This window comes from Struthio camelus, chromosome 23 (genome assembly GCF_040807025.1).
Source record: "Struthio camelus isolate bStrCam1 chromosome 23, bStrCam1.hap1, whole genome shotgun sequence".
NCBI classification, from domain to species: Eukaryota; Metazoa; Chordata; class Aves; order Struthioniformes; family Struthionidae; genus Struthio; species Struthio camelus.
This window is the reverse complement of record NC_090964.1, coordinates 8,999,445-9,018,766: the sequence shown is the minus strand read 5'-3', so window position 1 is coordinate 9,018,766 and position 19,322 is coordinate 8,999,445. Positions and strand designations below refer to the sequence as shown.

The window sequence follows — 19,322 nt, the reverse complement described above, 5'->3', positions numbered from 1 at the left end:
AGGGGGATCGGCCTGGCCCCCAGCAACGATGGGGTGAGCTCCACCACTGAGCTCCTGTTCAAAGAAATCAACACGTTGTTTCAGTTCATTAAGAATCCATCTTGTTTTTATTGTCCATTTTTTTCAAAAGTTGGTGTTCTTCTATTCATACTTATAAAACAATCCTATTTTACAAAGATTTACAGCTCTGGAAGTGCCCAGTAGTGAACAAGGCTGGATCTTGCAAGTCTCTTAAATAATCAAACCACAATTTCTTCTTTTTCCTTTTAAAAAATAGGACAAAAAAAGAACTCGGCAACAAACCCTCCCCTCCAGCACCAAGCAGAAGATACCAGAGTGAGAGGATTTGTATAAAAGACAATTTATTTCTTTCAGGAGGGGCTGCAGGGAGCGGAGGACGGGCAGACAGGGTAATTAATGAACCCTACCGAGGAGGACAGTAACGGGGGGGGAATGTCTTTTTATTCCTCACCATGAACCAAGCTGTTGGAGGGGATTTCTACCTATACCAAATTAGATTCCTGATGCTGCGTTTTTCCCCTCCTTTGGGCTTCCCCGACGGCGAAATACCGTCTCGCGACCAGAGGGGAGAGGGTGCGTTGGGAGCCCAGGACGGGGCGGAGGTTTCCGGCCAGGTCGCTCCCTTGGATTTGCAGTTTTCTGGTCTTTTTGGTCCCAGCCCCGACGCGGCAGCCCCTGGGGGGGGAGTTTTCCAGCTCGGTCCGCAGCGGTTCCCGGTCTCGCGCCTCCGGCGCCTCCTCAATACGTCGGTCCCTTGACGGCGCCTGGCTCCGTTAGGCGCGCCGAGGCGTACGCCGAGGCTCCCAAGCAGGCGGCCGGCTCGCAAAAGCCGGGGAGGCCGGCGGGACCGGGCAAACCCGGCCGGCCGGCCTCTCCCGGGACGCCCGGCAGGCCCCGCTCGCCGGCCTTGCCGTCGAGCGCGTGGCCGGGGATGCCGGGCAGACCTGCAACGAGAGCGCGGCCGTGGGTGGCGAGGACCGGCCAGGCGGCTGCCGGCGCCGCTCCGGGAGCAGCCGGGGCGGCAGGACGGGGCTTACCTGGGATGCCCGGCGGGCCCGGCATGCCCGGGTGGCCCCGGCCAGCTTCTCCGCGCTCGCCCTTCTCCCCTCGCTTCCCTGCGGGAAGAAGAAGGGTTGCGGGGGGAAGGATGTGTTATATCTGCCTGAAGCACAGAAACGCCAGCGGGGTCTGCAGAGGGCCCGGGGAGCGCGGGGCGGGCGGCCCCGAAGCCCGATTCCCGTGCCGCGGTCAGCGAGCGCCGCTGGGAGCTGCCGCCTGCCGCAGCCTCGCCGGCAGCCCCAGCCGGTGCAGGCATGATCCTGATCTCGAAGAGGCAAACCAAAAATACGAAGCCCTATCTTGAGAGTAGAGTGGGCCATGAGGCAGGCCACGAGGAAGGGAAAATACATCTTGAAACCCCCTACGAGTTTTCTGTTTTACTAAGAAAAACCCCAAACCGGAAGAGCTCAACAAGTTGATAAATCAGCCAGGTTTGGGCAACGCTGATTTTTTACAGCACCTCCTTTGCTTTCAGCCCCGAGACCAGGCTGGCGAGACCGCCCCTCCGCGCACCCACCTGCCAGCCGCCCCCCCAGCTCCCACCTACCTTTAGGCCCCGTGTTGCCGATCTGCCCGGCCGCCCCCAGGATGCCGGGGATGCCGCGGGGTCCCATGGGTCCGTGAGGCCCCTGCTCGCCAGGAGGTCCCGGGGGGCCGGGGGGGCCAGGTGGCCCCATGGCCCCCGCACCGCCCAGCGCCGCTCGCTTGGCGCTCACCGCCACCTCCGCCAGCTGCTCTGTAAGGCAAGCGCACGCCGGGGTTGGGGACGTGCGCTGGGACCTGCCCGGCCGGAGCCGCCCCGCGCACGGGGCGGGAGCGCATCCGGCTACTCACCTTGCAGCATCTTCAAGACCACGTCGACGATGTGCTGGTCACCGGCATCCCGGCCCTGAGAGCGGGGACAAGGGGGACACGCGGTAAAGGGCGATCGCCCCCCCGGAGACCCCAGCCAGCACCGTCCCGTTTGCCGTTTGGTGCCGGTACAGCCCCAGCATGCCCTGCCGCCCCCGGCCACGCTGCAACCTGCTCGCTGGCCTCAGCCTGCTTCCCTCACTGCAGCTCTGTTTTGCAACTCTAAGATGAGGCTTACAGGGAAAAATGCTCCCCCAGGCAGGTTGCAATGACACGCGCTGGTGCTAAATGCTGGGGGGCTGCAAGGACTCAGCTAGCCAAAGGCGAGCCGAACAGCAGCTGTTCTCCAAGGGAAATGGTTGGGAAGAGACGTTCAGAGGAAAATAATCTGCAGAGCTGAGCAAGATAACGGAGATGCCCCACCGACAGCCGTCTCCGTTGGCGTAGGAGGCGCGAATGGGCTGGGCAAGGGGGGACACTGGGAGGTTTGGGGGGTGGGGGTCACTCACGGCTGCGCCCCGCTGGCCGGGCATCCCCGGCACGCCGCGCTCCCCGACGAGTCCTCGCGGGCCGGGTGGTCCCGGGTAGCCTCTCACGCCCGGCGCTCCTGCGTCCCCAGAGGGGCCGGGGAAGCCGAGCTCGCCCCGGATGCCTTGCTGCGGTAAGGATGGAGAGTGGCGTCAGGAACGGGGGAGCTCCGGCCCGTCCTGCTTAACAGGGTCTGGGCCTCAAGACCGTGAGGGTTTCCAGGGCCACAGCTTGCAGCAGGGGTCTGAACCCAAAACGTGGTCGGCACCTGGTGCCGCTTGAGGCCCATCTCCAGTGAAAAAGCTGTCACCGCCTGCCCACATGCAGCATGCACGCGGACGTGGGCCTCCTCGCAGCTCAGCAGAGCACTGCTGAACCCCAACGCAAGAGGCCTCCCAGCAAAGCGGTGATGCTTTTTGCAACACAACCCAGCACACCTCCAGGGGGACAAGGTAGCAGCCCCCCATGCGCTTGCAGCCTGCTGTGTCCCTGTGCTGGCAGGATGCCCCAGGCTGGATCATCCAGAAACAGAAACCCTGGCGCGGGGAAGCCAGCCAGGACTGGGATCCCATGGTGGGGATTTTCTCAGTGTGGTCCAGCTCATGGAGACCAGTCAAGGGGCAGGAAGAGTGCCTCTGGTTTGGGTAAACCCCATCCCACCCCTGTCTCTAGGGAGTCCTGGAGAGCCACCCAGAGCCGAGGTGTGGGGGGGTCACCATCTCCTAAAGCCACTGTCACTCACCTGTCCCTTTGGTCCTGGCTCGCCTGATTCACCCTGGGGACAGAAGATACAAGAAATGTAATTGGGAAACAGCACAAATCTGCAAACGCTGCTGAGCCCCTGAGCTGGGGCCACCAGTGCAGCACGGCAAGGCGGAGGCAGGGACCGAGCAGTGGGTGCTGGTGGGGGTAATGCACGTGTCCTCCCCCATCACAAAGTGACCATGTGTGCTGCACTGGGCATGCAGTGAGGGGCTGTGGGTGCAGGGAACCGCATCCACCACCCGTCCCTCGCCTTCAACCCAAGAAACCCTCCGCAAAGGCCTGTCCTGCAGGTACCTACCTTCTCTCCCTTCACCCCCGAGAGGCCGTGAACGCCTGGGTCTCCCTGGAGGAAAGACATAAGAGCTGTGAAACTTCACCACCACCCACCTTCTCTGGAGCAATTTTAATCACTCGTTCTGGCCTGCTGTTTTAGATCTGCTTTTTGTTTGTGCAATTACTTGCAGAGGCAGCCATGGGGATGTCCAAGAGGCTCAAGGGGCTGGTATACAAAAGCCTGGTCCTTCCACCAGCTCCCTGCAGTGGGAGGAAGAGCTTTAGCACCTCTGCCTGAGTGGTGCAGCAGGCTGCCTGGGCAATAGCTCTCTCTTAGGAGCAAATGCAGGCAGGAGGGCAAATACCCACAGCAGTGACCCTCCAGCCCATGCATCATGGGCTACCAGGGCTATAGCTTTTACAGCCTCTTGCATCATCTCCTAAGCTGGTGGTCCAGTCCACAAATGAGCATCATTGCTCGTGTCACCCTCTGCATACCCACATCTCATGCAGGACTTATATGAGACGCGGTTCAAGCCAGTTAGTCCTGGGAATGCAGTCAGTTGCAGGAGGTGATCAGTAAGGCTGAATGCAATCTGCAAACTGCTGCCACTGGGGGAGCTCCATGGGAAATTGCCCCGTTTAGAAAAACGTTTTGCTTTTTGGGAAGGGAAAGCAGATACTTCCAACTGTCCCACAAAAGCAGAAAAATGCCTTTGAAATAAATCAAAGTTTTATTGCAAAGCTGCCCATGCCAGAGCAGAGGCTAGGGACTCCCAGCTGGCAGTTAACACCCGGCACCTGGGAGCACCCTGCTGAATCACCCTGGCTGAAGACCGTCAATGGAGGTGGGCACCAGCCGTGTTAAATACAGACGTCAGCACTTGCCCCCCCCGGCCTGCCCGAGTCACCGAGCGCGGCAGCAGGAAGAGCGTATACTCACAACACCACCTTTGGGGCCAGTTTTCCCTGGGGAGCCCTAGAGGAGAGGAGAGGAGAGATGGCGGTGAGGACCTGGGAGCGCACCAGGGAGGGCGGAAACGTGCGGGCCTTGGGGCACGGGCTGCCGGCAGGGATGCACACGCGGCTCACGGTGCAGCAAGGTGGATCTGACAGGCACCTTGGGCACCAAAATCTCTTCTGCTAAAAACTCCATCCTGGGCTTCCCACCAGGCTCAGGTACCTCCTGCCTGCCCAGCTACTCTCCTGATGTCTCAACCCTCTGCATTCAAGCTAGATCTCAGCTTCCCCAGTTCAAGCAACATGTTCCCAGTGGCACCAGCTCTGGGCAAATACAGGATCCTGCAGCAAGATCTAAAATAGATCTGCTGTGTTAGGAGAAATGTTGCAAATGACTCAGCCCTGAGTCCCTGCACTGTCATCTTGTCTTCATCGTTCATCTCCTCCCCTCCACCACACCCACCGCTCCGTCCCCACCTTTCACATCTGCTCATCGCCTGCCCCCCCAACGCCCACAGCGAGCCCACCCCCGGCTGCCCGTCGAGCCCCTCGGCTGGGCAGCGTGGCCCCTCTGCGAAGCTCCGGCTGGATTTACCCCTCATCACTCCAACAGCAAAGGTTTCTGCAGAGATTCCCTTTTCTTGCAGGAACCTTTAAAGACTTGCATAGATCGCATCTCCCTTCTGCTTTTCCTTAACCCGTCCCTTTATTACTGGCTCCCCCGGAGCCAGGAGCCGCAGGGTGATCACCTTGTCTCCTTTGACTCCTGGCAAGCCTTGGGGACCCGGGATTCCTGGAGGGCCCTGTTCCCCTTTAGCACCCTGGAAATGAAGGTAACACACAGAAAAGAGAAAGTTACGGTGAATGAGAGGCAGCTGTGGAAAAGAAACAAGATCTTCAGCTAGAGAAATCCTCTTGTAAGAGAGCTGGTCAGGGCAGACCTTCGTGGGGACTTGGGTTTGATGCAGCCGTGCTGAGGATTACCCGGGGGCGGATAACGAAGGCTCTGCCGAATACCGCCGAGAGCGCCCAGCAGCAGCGAGACGCGGCCCAGCGGACGCGTTCCCAGGCCTCGCCGGCCGGGGGGACCGGGCAGCCTGCGCCGCAGGAGGCCTGGGGAGACGCCCAGCCCGAGGGAGGAAGGCACCGTGCTCCCTTCAGCACACAGGCGTACCCAGGAGCCTGGCGCAGCCCTGCCGCCGGCGGAGCTGGGCACCTCCTGCCCCCTCTACGCATCGTCCCCAGGTCGCTTTGGGGCTGCTTTCCAGGCTGGGAAAGCCTCCAAGAGCCGAGCGGTCTCCTTGCTGGGTGCCCTGGGAGGAAATTCCGCTCCCGGCTGGGCTGAAAGCACCGCTGGCCCCCGGGGATTGCTAATCCCCGCGCTATCCGCCCTGCTGGCTAATCCCTCGCCCTGTCTGGCCACGCACAGTAGGACGGGGCTCGCGATTAAAACCCGACAGTGATCAAAGCGGAGAAGTGCGGTGGTCCAAGCTTTAACCTCTCTGGGCTGCGCTGCCCCAGCGGGGCGCTGCGGCGGGGAGCTCTCTGCCGGCGTGCGCCCCCGCGACTCCGTTTCCCACCCCAGGCTCCGGGGCCCGAGCCGCGGGCGCGGAGCCCGGCGTGTACTCACCGCTCTGCCCTGCTCGCCGGGGGGACCCACGAGGCCTCGCTCACCCCGATCTCCCTGCAAAGACCAAAGGACGTCACGGTCAGGGGCCGGTCCCCACACAGCCACGCGTCCTGCTGCTTCCCGGACTCACCTTCAGCCCAGGGACCCCCTGTGGTCCTTGTTCACCCCGAGGTCCTGGTTCACCCTAAGAGCAAAAAAATCCAGAACGCGGCATTAGCGTAATTCCTGCGAGGGGCAGCAACCGGGTAGCTCAGGGGCCGATAGCGCTGCCTCGTTCTGCAGTCACACGCACTCATTTGCCCATCACGCTCTCCGCAGAGATTGCAGCAGGACGGGTGCCCCGTGGCCTTCCCGAGGCCAGTCCTTGTCCCCGCAGCCGGGCGAACGGCTGCCGTCGGCAGAGCGTGGCCCCAGAGAGACAGACGGTGCTGTGGTCTGAGCAGCACCCCACGGGCAGCGGGGGGATCAGCGGACATGGGTCCTGGCCACTTCTGGGTACTAGTGGAGGGGACACAGCCAGAGGGAGGTGCTGGGGAAACGAGCCCTGCAAAGGGGCTGCACGGGGATTTAGCAGTATCTGAGAAAGCGCGTGTCTGCTAAAAACAGATGTCCGTGGACAACCTGCTTCTTTCCAAGGGTTTATTGCAGGCCCTGAGTCATGCTCACAAGGTTTGCATTTGCTGCCAGTGCTGCTCCTCCGAGCACATCCCCTGCTGCAAATAGTGGGGGGGGGGGCGGAGGGAAGGAGGAGGGCTGGGGAGGGAAAGTGTCCAATTCTGTTCTCTATTTGACAGCAAATAGGGAAAAAAGAAAAAGAGAGAGAGAGAAAAAACAAACGCCAGGCTGGCCGGAAGAAGGCTTTGCCCAGGCTGCTGGGAGCGGAGCCAGAGACTCCCGTTAGGAACCAGATGGCATCTCTTTACTTACAATTTGCCCGGGGGCACCGGTGACACCTGGCTGGCCTCGAGGACCCGGTTCACCCTGCGAAAGAGAGACAGGCGTGATTGAGAGCGTCAAGGGGTAGCGAGTGAGCCTGCAGACACGCCGTTCCCGAGGGGTCCCCAGCAGCTCCGCGGCTCGCCTGACCCACCTTATCTCCGGGGCCGCCTTTGCTTCCCGGCTGGCCTGGCAAGCCCTGCAGAAACAAAACCAGGATCACCACCATGAGCAGCACGCAGGGACCCACCTGCTGCCCGGCGCCGGCAGGTAGCACCTCCGCTGGGTGCCCGCCCTGGGCCGGGTGAGCTGGGCATGTCTCAGGGATGGGGGAACCCATGGGTGCCACCCCCTGTGAGCGACGGGGTACCTCCTGGGAAGGTCCCCCATGCCATACTCACAGCTTGTCCCCGGTGGCCAGGAGGCCCTGGGCGGCCAGCCTGTCCCACGCTGCCCTGCAAGGGAAAGGAGAGGGTGTTACTGCACAGCGGCGAAGGGTGCAGAAAGGTCTCTGGGGACAGGACAAGGCACTCCTGGCCGAAGGAGACCATTCCCCCTTTCTCCCATGGGGACAGCCAGACTCTACTGGCCAGGGAGATGCCACATGAAGGGCCAGGACTATGTGCCACCAGCCCTCCCCTTTATTTCCACCAAGCACCCGAATGAGGAGCAACACACGTTTGTTCCCCATCTCACCACGGCAGGGAGCAGCCCGCAGAGCCCGGGCAGCCGGCACCCCCCTGCTCCTCACCTTCACGCCTGGGATTCCCGGCGTGCCATCCTTGCCGTCGATGCCCGGGAGACCCTGTGAGAGGAGGAAGAGTCGGTCTGTGCAGCACCTCCAAGAGATGCAAGGGCATGCTGCGACCACACCAGTCTGGGCTGGGATTCGCATTGGAAAACCCAGTCCATGCTGGAGCAGGAGGCTCCTCTCCCTGGAGACCTCCATCCTCGGACAGGGAGCCCTGCTCCTTGCACGGGGCTCAGCACCAGAGCTCGGGCCCGGGGCGCCGCTGCGGGGCCCAGCTGGAGGGCGGCTGTACTTACGTTCTCCCCTTTGGGGCCGATGTCTCCTTGGGGACCCCTGATGCCACGGCCACCCTGCACCAGGAGAGAGCAAGCGTTATTTAACCAGCTGTTTGGCACAGAAGCCAGGACAGTCGCGTCTCTGCCCTCGGGCTCGAGGGGATGCACTGGCCCTGGTGGGACCAGGGGCACCGGCGTAGGCTGGGGTGTCCAGAGGGACCCACTCCCAGGTGGGACAGGCCCGGGGCCCCCATCCCTGGCACCCCCTGCTCACACCCTCTCTCCGAGGAGTGAGCTGGGAAACTATGAGCCAGCTCCAAGAAATCGCCGGTTTGAGTCTTCCCCCCAGCCAGGGGGTCTCTAACCCCTCTCATCCTGTCTGCATGGGACGAAAGCCGGTGGCGATCCTGCCCGGGCTGGGGGAAGAGCCCCGGAGTCAGATGGAGCTAAGGGGCAGGCGAGGCTCCTCTGCCGAGGATGCTCAGTGGCGAAGCGTGGTACCTACCAGCTCTCCCTTCTCGCCGGGCTCCCCGGGCGGTCCTCTGGGGCCTTCCCTGCCCTGGGGGAGGAGAAAGACAGGCGCTGAGCAAGTGCTGGGCCACCCGGCTGCCCCTTGCCAGCCTGGCCACCCAGCTGCCCCGGGAACGAAGGACCGCACTCACCGGCTGCCCGGCGGCTCCGATGGTCCCGATCATCCCTTTGTAGCCAGCAGGACCCTGCAAAAAGGAGCACGGGGGTGCTCGATTCCTCCCATATCACCCCAGCCCTGCTCCCCTCCGGCCGCGAGCCCACGGGAAAGGCAGCGCCGTCCGCACGGCAGCACGCCGGAGCCGGGCACCGCGGCCGCCTCGTCCGTGCGAGCGCTTACCGTCTCACCCTTGGGCCCTGCCATGCCGGGGTAACCCCTCAGGCCCTGCGGTCCCTGCAGGCAACAAACCAAAAACAGGCTTAGCTGGAAATTGGATGTCTCCCCAGAAGCAGCCCAGGAGGAAACAGCAATTAAAATAGAAGCTGATATTGGAAATCAGTGGTTTTTGCCAAATATGAGGCATTTCAGTCCTGCCGCCCGCTCCGAACTCCGCCAGGCGCCAGGCCGGCCCCTCTCCTGCTGTCAGTTTGGTAACCGCAGCGGGCGCAGGCTGGGGCTCCTTCCGCCGACCAAGCTGCTGCCTTCAAAGGGATTTTGCTCTTTCCTGGACTGAAGGGCTCAGCCCCTTAATTGCTTTTCATCTTCAAAGTGCTCAGCAACCTCAGACAACTTAATCCCCACGTCCCCGCAGAGAGCTGGGCGGGACGACCCCCGTCTAAGCAGGATGCCGGGGGCGCAGAGCGAACGGGCGATTTGTCCGGGGTCAGCGAGTTGTCGGGGCAGCCCACACCGCCGGCTGGGGACCGGGATGCCCAGGCTGTCCCACGCGCCCCCTCCGCCCAGCGCTGCCCAGGGAGGCTGCCAGCACGAGCCGGGAGGAGGAGGATGGACGGGGCGAAGGCTTCGTGCTGCTCCCAGCAGTTGGTGCCCAGGAGCAGGGACGTGCTGGGCTGGTCTTGTCCCCAGCGTCTGGGGCGAGGAGCAACCCAGCCCCCCCCGCGCTGGTCAGCCCCAAGCACCCGGGGGCAATAGCAGCAAGTGGAAACGGCTACGTTACTGGAGGGCCGGGGATGCCTTGTTCTCCGGAGACGCCGACGTCACCCTTGGGGCCCTGCGAAGGAGCCAGAGAGAAGAGACGTGAGTGCAGGGGAGCCTCTGCGGGCGATGCAGGAGTGGAGATCGCCCCAGGGTCTGCTCAGGACAGCACCCCCCTCACCCAGGACCTGCAGGGGCTTGGGGACAGGTGTCCCCCCAGCCCGGGAGCAGGAAGCCCCATCCCCCATGGGAAGATCAACCCCACCGTCCTCCTCCTCCCAGCCCAGGATCTTCCTCCTCTCCTCCTCGGAGCTCCGCTCTCTTCAGCCTCTTTCCTCCACCCCCTTCCTCTCCATGCCGCCTCCGCTCTCCACAAAGTCTCCCTGCCCTCAGCTCCATCTGCACCTCCCCGGGAGATGGAGGCACTCGTCCCTTGCTCGGACGCCCCCAGCGAGGGGGCCCGGGTGGGCCCGGCGGTGCTCACCTGCCGGCCCTGCCTGCCAGGCTCTCCGAGGGCGCCGGGGCGGCCCCTGTGTCCCTGCGGGAGAAGAGGAAGAGTGTGAGCCCTGCTGAGCAGCAGGGACGAAGCAGCATCCTTGGCCGGGCGTAGCTGGGCCGGAGGCAGCAGCACCCGGAGCCAACCCTGCCTGCGACGTCCCCACCCTGGGGGACGCGCCAGCCCCCGGCCGCTGCCCTGGCGGCTCTGGGCCACCTTACCTTCAGTCCCTGCAGTCCTTGGGGACCCTTGGGACCTGGTGGGCAGTGGGTCGGACACTGGTGGGGAAAACAGATGCAAAGTTTAATTGGGAATGGGCCCAAGGCGGTGGAGAAGCCATGCCCCGGCCCTGCTGCTGGCCAGGGAAGGACCGTGCACGGCGCGTCTAAGCGGGGCTGCGGGAGACGGCCAGCCGGCAGCGCCGCGCTGTGCAGACCCTGCTCCCCCCCACGCGTCGCCAGCACGGCAGAAGGCAGCCGCCCTGCACCGCTGCAGGCACCGAGCCGGCCCGAGGCGCTGCAGGAGCTCCCCGCCGTCCCCCGCCAGTGCTGCTTTCCACGGTCAATCCCGCTCCGCCAGTCGCGACGGGAACGACGCTTAGGGAGCCAGCGAAGGGCAGCGGGACCGGCTGCTCCGCGCGGGGGCTCCCCCAGCAGCAAGCCCCCGGCCCGGGCAGGAAAGCGGGGAGCTGCTGCCGCCGGGCACGGTCAGCCCCTGCGGAGGAGGCCAGACCAGGATCAGTCCTCAGTGAGCAGCCTGCAATGGCCCTGCAGTGCCTCAATCCCCAGCTGTGCAGGAATTTCGGGGAAGGAGCCACCCTCCGACCCCTGCCGTGCTGCCGGCGCTGCCTGACTCCGGCACGTCAGGAGCTGAGGTTTGCTCCCTAACGTCTCCATGCTGTTACCAAATTACTGTGGTTAACATATTTCCAGCCAATGCATCGTACAGTCCTCCAGCTGTCGGTAAACTGCAGAGGCCTGTTGCAAGCATACGGTAATTGCAGCTCTTACCGAGAAATCTGCACTGCCTTCCAGTCCCTGGATGTGTCCTGGCGGGCCCTGGAAGGAGAGCGAGCCGTTCAGGCTCCTGCCGCCGCAGCGACTACAGCAGCGCCTGGGAGTTCAGCGCCAGAGCCGCTTGCGAGAGGGGAGAGCAAGGCGCGGGGAAGGGAGGTGTTTGCCTGCCCTCACCCCTCGAATCGGCAGCGGAGGCTGGACCAAAACCTGAGCGCCAGCCCCAAACCCTGCCCGGCCCCAGGGGCATCGTGGGAACCCGCCGGCCAGGCCGCCCCGCGCGCAGACCCCCGCCGGCTCCCCGGGAACGCTGCACACTGCTGGGCGCTGAACCCTGCGGCCGGAGAGACGACCAGCGCAAACGCCACGCTGCTCGTGGCAGCCGAAAGAGCTGCTGCGCGCAGCCGGGCGCCCTCCCTGCCCCTCCGGCCGACCTCTGCCCGCCTGATGGTCGGGGCCGAGCTGGCTCAACCCGGCTGCATCCCCGCATCCTGCATCGGGGCTCAGCACCTGCCCCGGCTGCTAAGAGATGGGGACGGGTGCTGGGCCTGAGTTACGGCATCTCCCTCCTGCACGAAGCCCTGCTCAGGCAGGGGAGATACTCACAGGTTTCCCGGGAGGGCCTGGGGGACCCCGCGGGCCATCGGGTCCGGGATCACCCTAGGAAAGAAGAGCCCCAAGGGAAGGAGAGGTGAGGAGCGGAAAGGCCGATGGCTACAGCGGGCTCCGGGGCAGAGAGCGGGGCAATAAAGCACCGGAGCCCGGGCACCCGCAGGCCAGGGCTGCGGAGGGGACGGACGGCAGGGGCTCTGCTAGCCCCCCTGTGCCTGCACCGGGACTGCGCTCGCCCACGTCCGCGGGGAAGGTCCCTGCTGCCCCCCCGAGCCCTGAAGCACTGAGCAACGGGCCGTGCCGGGGCGCAGGGCAGGGCTCGCCCGCGCTCCTGCCCGCCGCGCCGCCCCCAGGGCGGGGGCCGGGGGCAGCCCTCACCTTGGGTCCCAGCGCTCCGATTTCCCCGGGCAGGCCGACCTGGCCCGGAAGCCCCTGAGGAAGAAGAGAGACAGTCACTGAATGCCTTGGTGCATCCGAGCGTGGCACGCTCCGAAATCCACCCTGGAGAGCCCCTAGTGCAGCCTCGCTCTCCCAGACCTCGGTCACCCGCCGGGTCCCAGCAAGTGTCCCCCCTTGAACAGGGCTGCGAGCCCCCGTTGCAAACGCGCTGCTCTAACCGGCGTTTGGGCTGCTGCACGTGAGCCCACGTCGTCCTTGCACTGTCACATTGACAACACTGCTACGTACCGGTAAGGCTGAGACCCCCCAGGAGTTGTGCAGCGACTGCACCCTTCCCGATTTTGGCGGAGAACCAGCATTGAGCGAGTCTAACCGATCCCCGGCCACGTGGCCCATCACGAATGTTCGGCTCAGCCTTCCCCAAGCCTCGGGCTTAGCCCCAGGACTGCTGAGGGATGAAGGGAGCTCAGGGACTTCACCCTCCCTCTGGGGGTGCCGAGATTGGGCTTCTCCCAGTACACCCCGAGCGGGTGTCCTAGCCGTCCCCCCACCCCCCCAGCACAGCACTTACAGGTGGTCCTGGCAGCGAAGGGCCCTGAAACAAGAAAAAAAGACACAGTGGGCACATGTCCTCCAGCCCCCCCCAAACCCAGTGGTGCCTTTGCCCCGTGCAGGGCTGGGGTGAGGGGGCAGCACCCGGCCGCCCCCGGGGCCGCGGCGGGAGAGCAAAGGTTTGCTCCGGGTGCTGCTCCCGCCGCACCGCCGTCGCCCACCGGAGAGGCAGATACTCACGGGGAGCCCCGGCGGCCCTGGCAGTCCGGGCTGGCCCTGTCGGGACAGAAAGGGAAAGTCAGGAGCTGGATCGGGAGCGCTCAGCCCAACTGGCAACAGCAGGACTTGGCGCCCCCCAGACTCACCCGGGCCCTTGCTCCGGCTGGGGCGGACGGGACCGGCACGGCGACGGCAAAGCAGGGGAGCGCTCGCCGTGCCTGAGCTGCTAATATTCCCTCCCACGCGGGATGGAGCCTCGGTGCCCTGCCGCAGCCCAGCACTGCACCACCCCAACTCCCACATCAGCACGTCCCCTCCCGCGCCACCCTGCTCCCGCGGGAGAAGGACGAGGCACAGCCCGAGGGAGCAGCCCCAGGACTGCCTGCACTTACTTTAATTCCTGGCCCGCCAACGGGTCCCGGTTCCCCTTTTGCTCCGGTCAGGCCCTGCAAGAGGAGAGATTGCCGGAGGTTACTGCCATGCACAGCCTGCCTGCTGCCCGCGCGGTTCTGCTTTCCAACAGCCGGCACTTCTGCTGGGACTGCTTCCGACACGAGGGGTGGAGGGTGACGAGCAGGGATGTCGTGTTTGTCAATCTGTTATGCAGGTGCCAGCTGTCAAACCTGCCAATGCTGGAGTGAAGCCCCGATGGTGCAAACCAGCCGGGAATAAATCACTGCAGGCTCCTTGCAAAGTCCATGATGGGGCTCAGCCCAGGGGGGCTCAGCAGAGACCTGCCAGTGCCCGTGCCCGGCACATGCCGCCCAGCACAGCCTCGCTCGGTGGCTGGCTGCGTTGCATTAACTGCTCCGGGCCCCTCTGCCTCGGCATGGGAGAGGTGCACGGGGCCTCGTCCCCTTTGGGAGCCCAGGTGGGTCCAGAGTAACCTGCTGGCTTCACCAGCACAGGGGAAGGCTGCGTCTGGTTTGCTGTAAAGAGGTGTTAATCTCTGTAGCTGACTGCTTGCGCTATGGCCATTGCATGGTCTAATTCCTGCATGCTGCAAAGCCCTCGGGGACAACGGGAGCGCAAAGCCGCTCGCTCAGCCCACCTCGGCTCTGCTGTGTTACTCAACGGAGCTGAAATCTTTTGCCGGGCAGATTAGCCTGGATGAATAATGCATGCTGATAATGACGTTTATTACTCTATTCATTTATTATTGAAAGATAACTAAAACCTAAATTTTTATGAAGGTGCGTCCAGGGACACAGAAGAGGGCCCTGTAGTTGGGGTTTCCTGCTGGCGAGCACGTAAATGGGCGGCGCGCTCCGACGCGTGCCCGTGCAGCGCCGCGCTTCGGCCGGACGCCCAGGCGCCCCTGCTGCGCCGCACGCAGGTATACCTGCTGCCCTGCTCTTCCACCGCATGCGATGAAGGAGCCAAGGGAGCTATTCCAGACTTACGCTGGAGGGAAGGAGAGCTGAATCAGGGCTCAGAGCAGCGGCCGCAGTTAAAGAAAAGGAAAAGGCTCGTGCTTTTTTAGGTTCAGGGGATTTCTGTCCTGTACCAGTGGTGTCCTGGGGCAGGAGATCTAGCCCTGCGTGGGATGGAGGGGGGACACGCTCTCTCGGGAGCCGGGGGTGGCGGGCGGCAGGGTGGCAACGGCAGCCCACGAGCTCCAAGGAGGCGCTGAGCTCTGCCTGGGTTTCTTGCTGTGGACGTAAAGGCGCTTTGCGTTCTCACGTGAAGGGATTTTGGCGCGCTCTTATGCACAGCAGAAAAGGATCCAAGGGCTTTAGCACGCGCAGGTCTGGGCTTGGGAGTCCCAGCAGGATTGCACCAAGCTCCTCCACGCTTTGCTTGAGAAGAGACATCTCAGGTCTCCGCGGGGTCATGTTTGCTTCCGGCTCAGGGCAGAGCTAATAACGCCGAGGACCCCGGGGAGTAACGGGCTCAGATGCAGCAGCTCGACCCCAGCCGAACTCCTGCTGCCCGAGCCGGGAGAGCAGCGGAGTTTGCTGAGATCCTGCTGCGATCAGAGCCGCAGCGGGAGAAACCGCGCCGGGCAGGCGAGGGGCTGTACTCACGTCGATGCCTGGCTTCCCCGGGGGCCCGTCCGGACCAGGCGCTCCGGGCTCCCCCTTGGCACCCTTTAAAAGAAGCATGTGGACAAGTTAAAAGGCAGCTCTTCCCAAAGCGGTGAGACAATCCAAGGGCCTGGAAGGAGGCACGTATACTCACCGAGGGCCCAGGTGCTCCGGGCGAGCCTTTGTCACCCTGGGGAAAGAGCAGAAGCTTATAAAAGGGGGTTTCACCCTCTGGGCAGAGCTGGGTGCTGGCGGCGCTCAGAGCCTGCTCCATGTCCTCCTGTGCCCTCCTAAAGCCGCTGAGGGATGCAGGATCCCCCCAGTTCGGGGGCCAGGATGGGGCAGGAGTTAGGAACAGAGAGCGCTTCGGTGTGGTTGCAGGAAGGCTGCGGCTTTGGGGGTATAAATAGCACTAAACTAACACCTTGGAGCCAGGGAGGAGCCCGGGGGCAAGGCACACAGAAAGGCGCTTTCTGCTGGCTCACAGACCCCCGCTGTGCTCGGGCCCCCCCCGCACCCCGGCGCGGGTCTCGGAGCACCAGCTGGCCTTGGGGCGTTCCTGAATTTCAGGCCCAGCGGGAGCCGTCTCCGCGCGGGTAGGAGCCTGCGGCGCTTTGCGAACCTGGGAGCCAGTCCCGCGCGGGGCCGCGCGCTGCTCCGAGGGGGCCGCGCGCTGCCAGCCTGGAGCAGCTCCTCGCAGGGGCCGCTGCCGGGGCCGGCCCCAGCTGCAAGCCGCTGCCCCGGCACAATGTCCCCCTTTGTGCCCGAGGCTCCCTCCCTCCCTCCCTCCCTCCCTCCCTCCCTGCCCGCGGCCCGCGCAGGTCTGCCGGCCGGCCCCGTACTCACGTCGATGCCGTCGGCTCCCGGCACTCCTGGCGGACCGGGGGGCCCTCGCGGGCCGGGCTCTCCTGGCGGACCTCGCTAAGGGGGGGAAAGAGACAGGGCTCGTGTCAGGAGCGGGATGCTCGGGCCGTCTCCGGAGAGCGGGCTCCGGGGCGAGCAGCCCCAGGCGCCAAGGGCTGCTCCTCCTTCCCCTCCCGGCCGCCCTCGGCCGCCTGTCCCGTCCCGAGGGCTCCCTGGCCGGGGCACGGACGGAGAAACCCAGGAAACTCCCCCCTTGCACCGCAGCGCCCTGCTTCCCTCCAGCCGGGCTGGGGAAAGCGGGGGCGATTCCCCGCCGCCAGCGGGGTCTCAGCCTTTGCAGAGGCCCCTCTCTGCTCGGGGTGCAGGCGCCACGCCGGGGTTTCTAAAAGCACCGGCAGGATTTCGACGCCTGAAGCCCCCGGCGTCGAGGGGCAGCCCGAGCGCCTGGCGCTCTGCCCGCGGCCGGCTCTGCGGTGCCTTTGCAGCATCGCTCCTCAGCGTCTCACAAAAGCGCCATTCAGCCGCTGTCAGGGAGCTCCAGGAGCAGCCTGGCCTCCAGCGCTGAGGTTTTTACACGACTCCTCGGGAAGAACTTTGCAAATAAATCTCTGTTATCCTAACGGGGCGTTTTCAGGGGAGAGACTCTGCTCCCGGAGACCGAATCCCTGGTGTTCCTGGAAATGAAACTCAGACAGGCTGGCTGTGTCTCACCCGGCCCGAGGCTCCTCTGTTCTTCGAGGCTTGTTTGTTTTAAAGCACAGCTTACGAGGAAGCAAAGTCCTGCTCTGCTCGTTTGTGCACGAAACTAAGAGAGCCCCTGGCTTCACCTTGGAAATAACCCCCCTCCGTCTGGGCAGGGAGCGAGCCTGCCTGGAAGCACCCATGAATAGCACCTTTGTCCTGCCCACACCGTTTCCAAACGTTTCTTTGTCTCGGGAGCTGCCGGAGCCCCATCGCGGGGCTGCGGCTGGAGCCCGGCGACGCTCCCCGGCACGGGGGCTGCTGCGGGAAGGCAGCGGGACCCTCCCCGGCTCTCGGCAGAGGCAGCCGCCTCGGCCTCTCGGCCCGGCCTCTCTCCCACCGCGGGAAATTCCCCCAGCCGTTACACCTCGCTCCTAAAAATCTGATCTTTGCGGTTGGGCGGTGAAAGCCTCTCTGCCGGCGGTGTGATTCCAGAGCAGCGTCGCCCGCCTTCCCCCGGCGGCGCCCGCGCTCCGCAGCCCTGCCAGACGTTTCCTTCGCTTGCTGCTCTCTCCCCAGGTCGTTTTCTCCTGCCTTCGGGTAAGTCCGGGGAGCCCTGCGGGACCCCGACCCACCTCGCCTCCGCTGCTCCTCCAGCGCCCTGCTCGCCCTCGGCAAACGCCCGCCGACCTCGGAGGGCCTCTCCCTGCGCCGCGGATGCCGGGCTCGACCCCTTGCCGGCCGCGGCGGCCGCCCCGCGGACCCCTAGCCGGACCCCGGCAGGCGCTGGCCGGGGGGCAGAGCTGGGTGCTGCAGGGGAGGGAGCAGAAACGGCCGAGGAAGCCCCAGTCCCACCCCGAAGGGAGAACCGAGCGCTGCACCAGCGAGCGCCCGGCGACAACCGGGCAGACGTCCCCGCGCAGCCCGGCCCTGGCCCTCCGCGCGGGGCTGGCGGCAGCTTTTGGCACGGGGAGGTCCCCGGCGGGGACGCGGCCCCAGACCCCGGCTGGGGGGCTGCTGCTGTCCTCCTGCTCGGGCGAAAAGGGAGCCAAAGCGGTGGAGGAAGGCGCTGGCATCCCGAGAGGTGCCGGCGGCGGGCAGCGGGGCGCGGGCGTCCCCAGCGTGGGGCGGCGAGCGGGGCCCGGCGGCCGGCCGCTCCCCCTGCCCGCGCGGAAGGGGGGCAAAGCAGACCACTTACGAGCTGGGCCAGGCAGAGCCCGGCGGCCTGGAGGAGGAGGAGGAGGAGGCAGAGCTTGAGGCTGCCCGGCGAGCCGGCCATGGCGAGGGTGGCGCGAGCCGGCGGCGGTGCTGGCCCGGCTGGCGCGGCGCTCAGGTGTGCGGCAGCCCCGACTGCCCGGCCCCGGCGTGCGCCCGCAGCCTGCCGAGGAGGAGGAGGAGGAGGAAGGGGCCAGGCTCATTAATATGGAGCAGCCCGGAGGCGAGGGCAGGCGGGCTGGCCGCCGGCCCCGCGCGCCCTCCCCGCGCGCCCCGCAGGGGAGCGCGCAGCTATTTTGGGCTGCGCCGGCCGGGCCGGGATGCCGGCTGCCGACTTGGCGTCTGTTGGCGTGAGCATCACAGGACGGCTCCGACGCAGGCGAGGGGCTGTGAAATGGGCAGGTTTCTGCCTCGCACAGCCCGATTTCCGCCCCGTGAGCCCGAGCGCTGCTCTCAGCCCTCATCCAGCCCCGGCCAGGCTGCGCGCCCGCTCCGGGCTCCCCGGCACGAACCGTCAAAGCACGACCGGCCGGTCCAGCCTGCGCCAGGTGGGTCCTGGGGGTCCGAAACGCACCAGGAGGAGCTGCCAAGCAGCCGCTGGGAAACCCCCCCGGGGGATTCGGGGTGGCACTGGGAAAGCGAGGGGGCAGCTCTGCTAGGCGTTCGCCCCGGCTCCACCCAGCAGCGCCGGCCGGGGAACGAGGCCCCTTTCCGTGGGAAGACGGACGACACGGTTCCCGCGGGGCGGCACGGGCTGCTCGTGGGCTCCCCCGTGTCCCCGCACCGCCGCCCCCCTACGCAGAGCGGCTCGGGAGCCGGCCCCGCTCGAAGCGCTGCCTCCCTCCTTCCTGCGGCGGGCAGGGTCTCAGCGGGTGCCAGGCCTTGCACGGGGCTCCCTTCCTAAAGTGCCGGGTGCTGGCGCTGGGGTGAGCGCTCTGTGCAAAGCTGTGCAACGAAGGGCCACCCAGGCCCGCTGGTGCCGGAGCGAGGCCGGTGAGCCCGGTGCCCTGGCTCCCCTGGAACAAACAGGCCCAATATTTGCTCTTAAATAAATAAAGCTCCAGCCTTGATTTTTAAGCCATTTCCCAGATTTTTCCGTGAGGCGCTTTGAATGCCTGAAGTTGGGAATCAGGTCGGTTTAATCCCAAGCACTTATCTGCGGATATGAAAAATTCATCAAAGAAACAGTTTTTTCTTCTAAAAACCGCAGCGCATCCCCATCAGGAACACAGCAGCTCCGGCCCCGTCGTCGTCAGCGGCACGCCGGGCTCGGCGGCCGGCCCTCGCACCCGAAGGGCTCCCGCGACGCCCCCCGAGCCGACCCCCTGCGCTGCCCGAGGGCCGAGGCAGCAACTCCCCGCTCGGTCCCGTCGCCCCGGCTTCCCCGCGCGCCTGCCGCCCCGGCGCGTCCTGCCACGGATGGTGACGGGAGCTGCCTCCGGCCAAAGCCAGCTCCCTGCATCCGCCCGGGGACGCGTCCCAGGCCAGCTGGGGCTCATTCGCGCCCCCAGCATTGCGTTTAGGCAGAGCCCGAGCCCCAGCCGCCGCTCTGCGCTTCCCGCTGGGGCTG

At 65.2% G+C, this 19,322-nt stretch overlaps 1 protein-coding gene across 1 annotated transcript; it reads right to left on the bottom strand.

Moving 5' to 3' along the window:
- Positions 1-75: 75 nt before the first annotated feature.
- Positions 76-18,006, bottom strand: COL9A2 (collagen type IX alpha 2 chain). Its single transcript, XM_068917444.1, has 32 exons — positions 17,736-18,006; positions 15,839-15,913; positions 15,147-15,182; positions 14,993-15,055; positions 13,358-13,411; positions 12,987-13,022; positions 12,766-12,789; positions 12,174-12,227; positions 11,790-11,843; positions 11,181-11,228; positions 10,392-10,448; positions 10,159-10,212; positions 9,697-9,750; positions 8,919-8,972; positions 8,713-8,766; positions 8,556-8,609; positions 8,072-8,125; positions 7,776-7,829; positions 7,426-7,479; positions 7,179-7,223; positions 7,016-7,069; positions 6,219-6,272; positions 6,089-6,142; positions 5,208-5,279; positions 4,442-4,477; positions 3,524-3,568; positions 3,203-3,235; positions 2,442-2,588; positions 1,915-1,969; positions 1,628-1,816; positions 1,059-1,136; positions 76-965 (listed from the first exon to the last, which is right to left on the bottom strand). Exons 1-32 carry the CDS (start codon positions 17,814-17,816, stop codon positions 760-762), a joined length of 2,082 nt encoding a protein of 693 aa, XP_068773545.1. The 5' UTR covers positions 17,817-18,006; the 3' UTR covers positions 76-759.
- Positions 18,007-19,322: the final 1,316 nt, after the last annotated feature.

Coding starts and splice junctions, on each gene's coding strand:
- COL9A2 (XM_068917444.1), bottom strand. CDS start 17,816: ATGGCCGGCTCGCCGGGCAGCCTCAAGCTCTGCCTCCTCCTCCTCCTC. Junction 13,023..13,357: donor TTGGCGGGCCAGGAATTAAA/GTAAGTGCAGGC, acceptor CTGTCCCGACAG/GGCCAGCCCGGACTGCCAGG. Junction 3,236..3,523: donor CGGGGGTGAAGGGAGAGAAG/GTAGGTACCTGC, acceptor TTCTGTCCCCAG/GGTGAATCAGGCGAGCCAGG.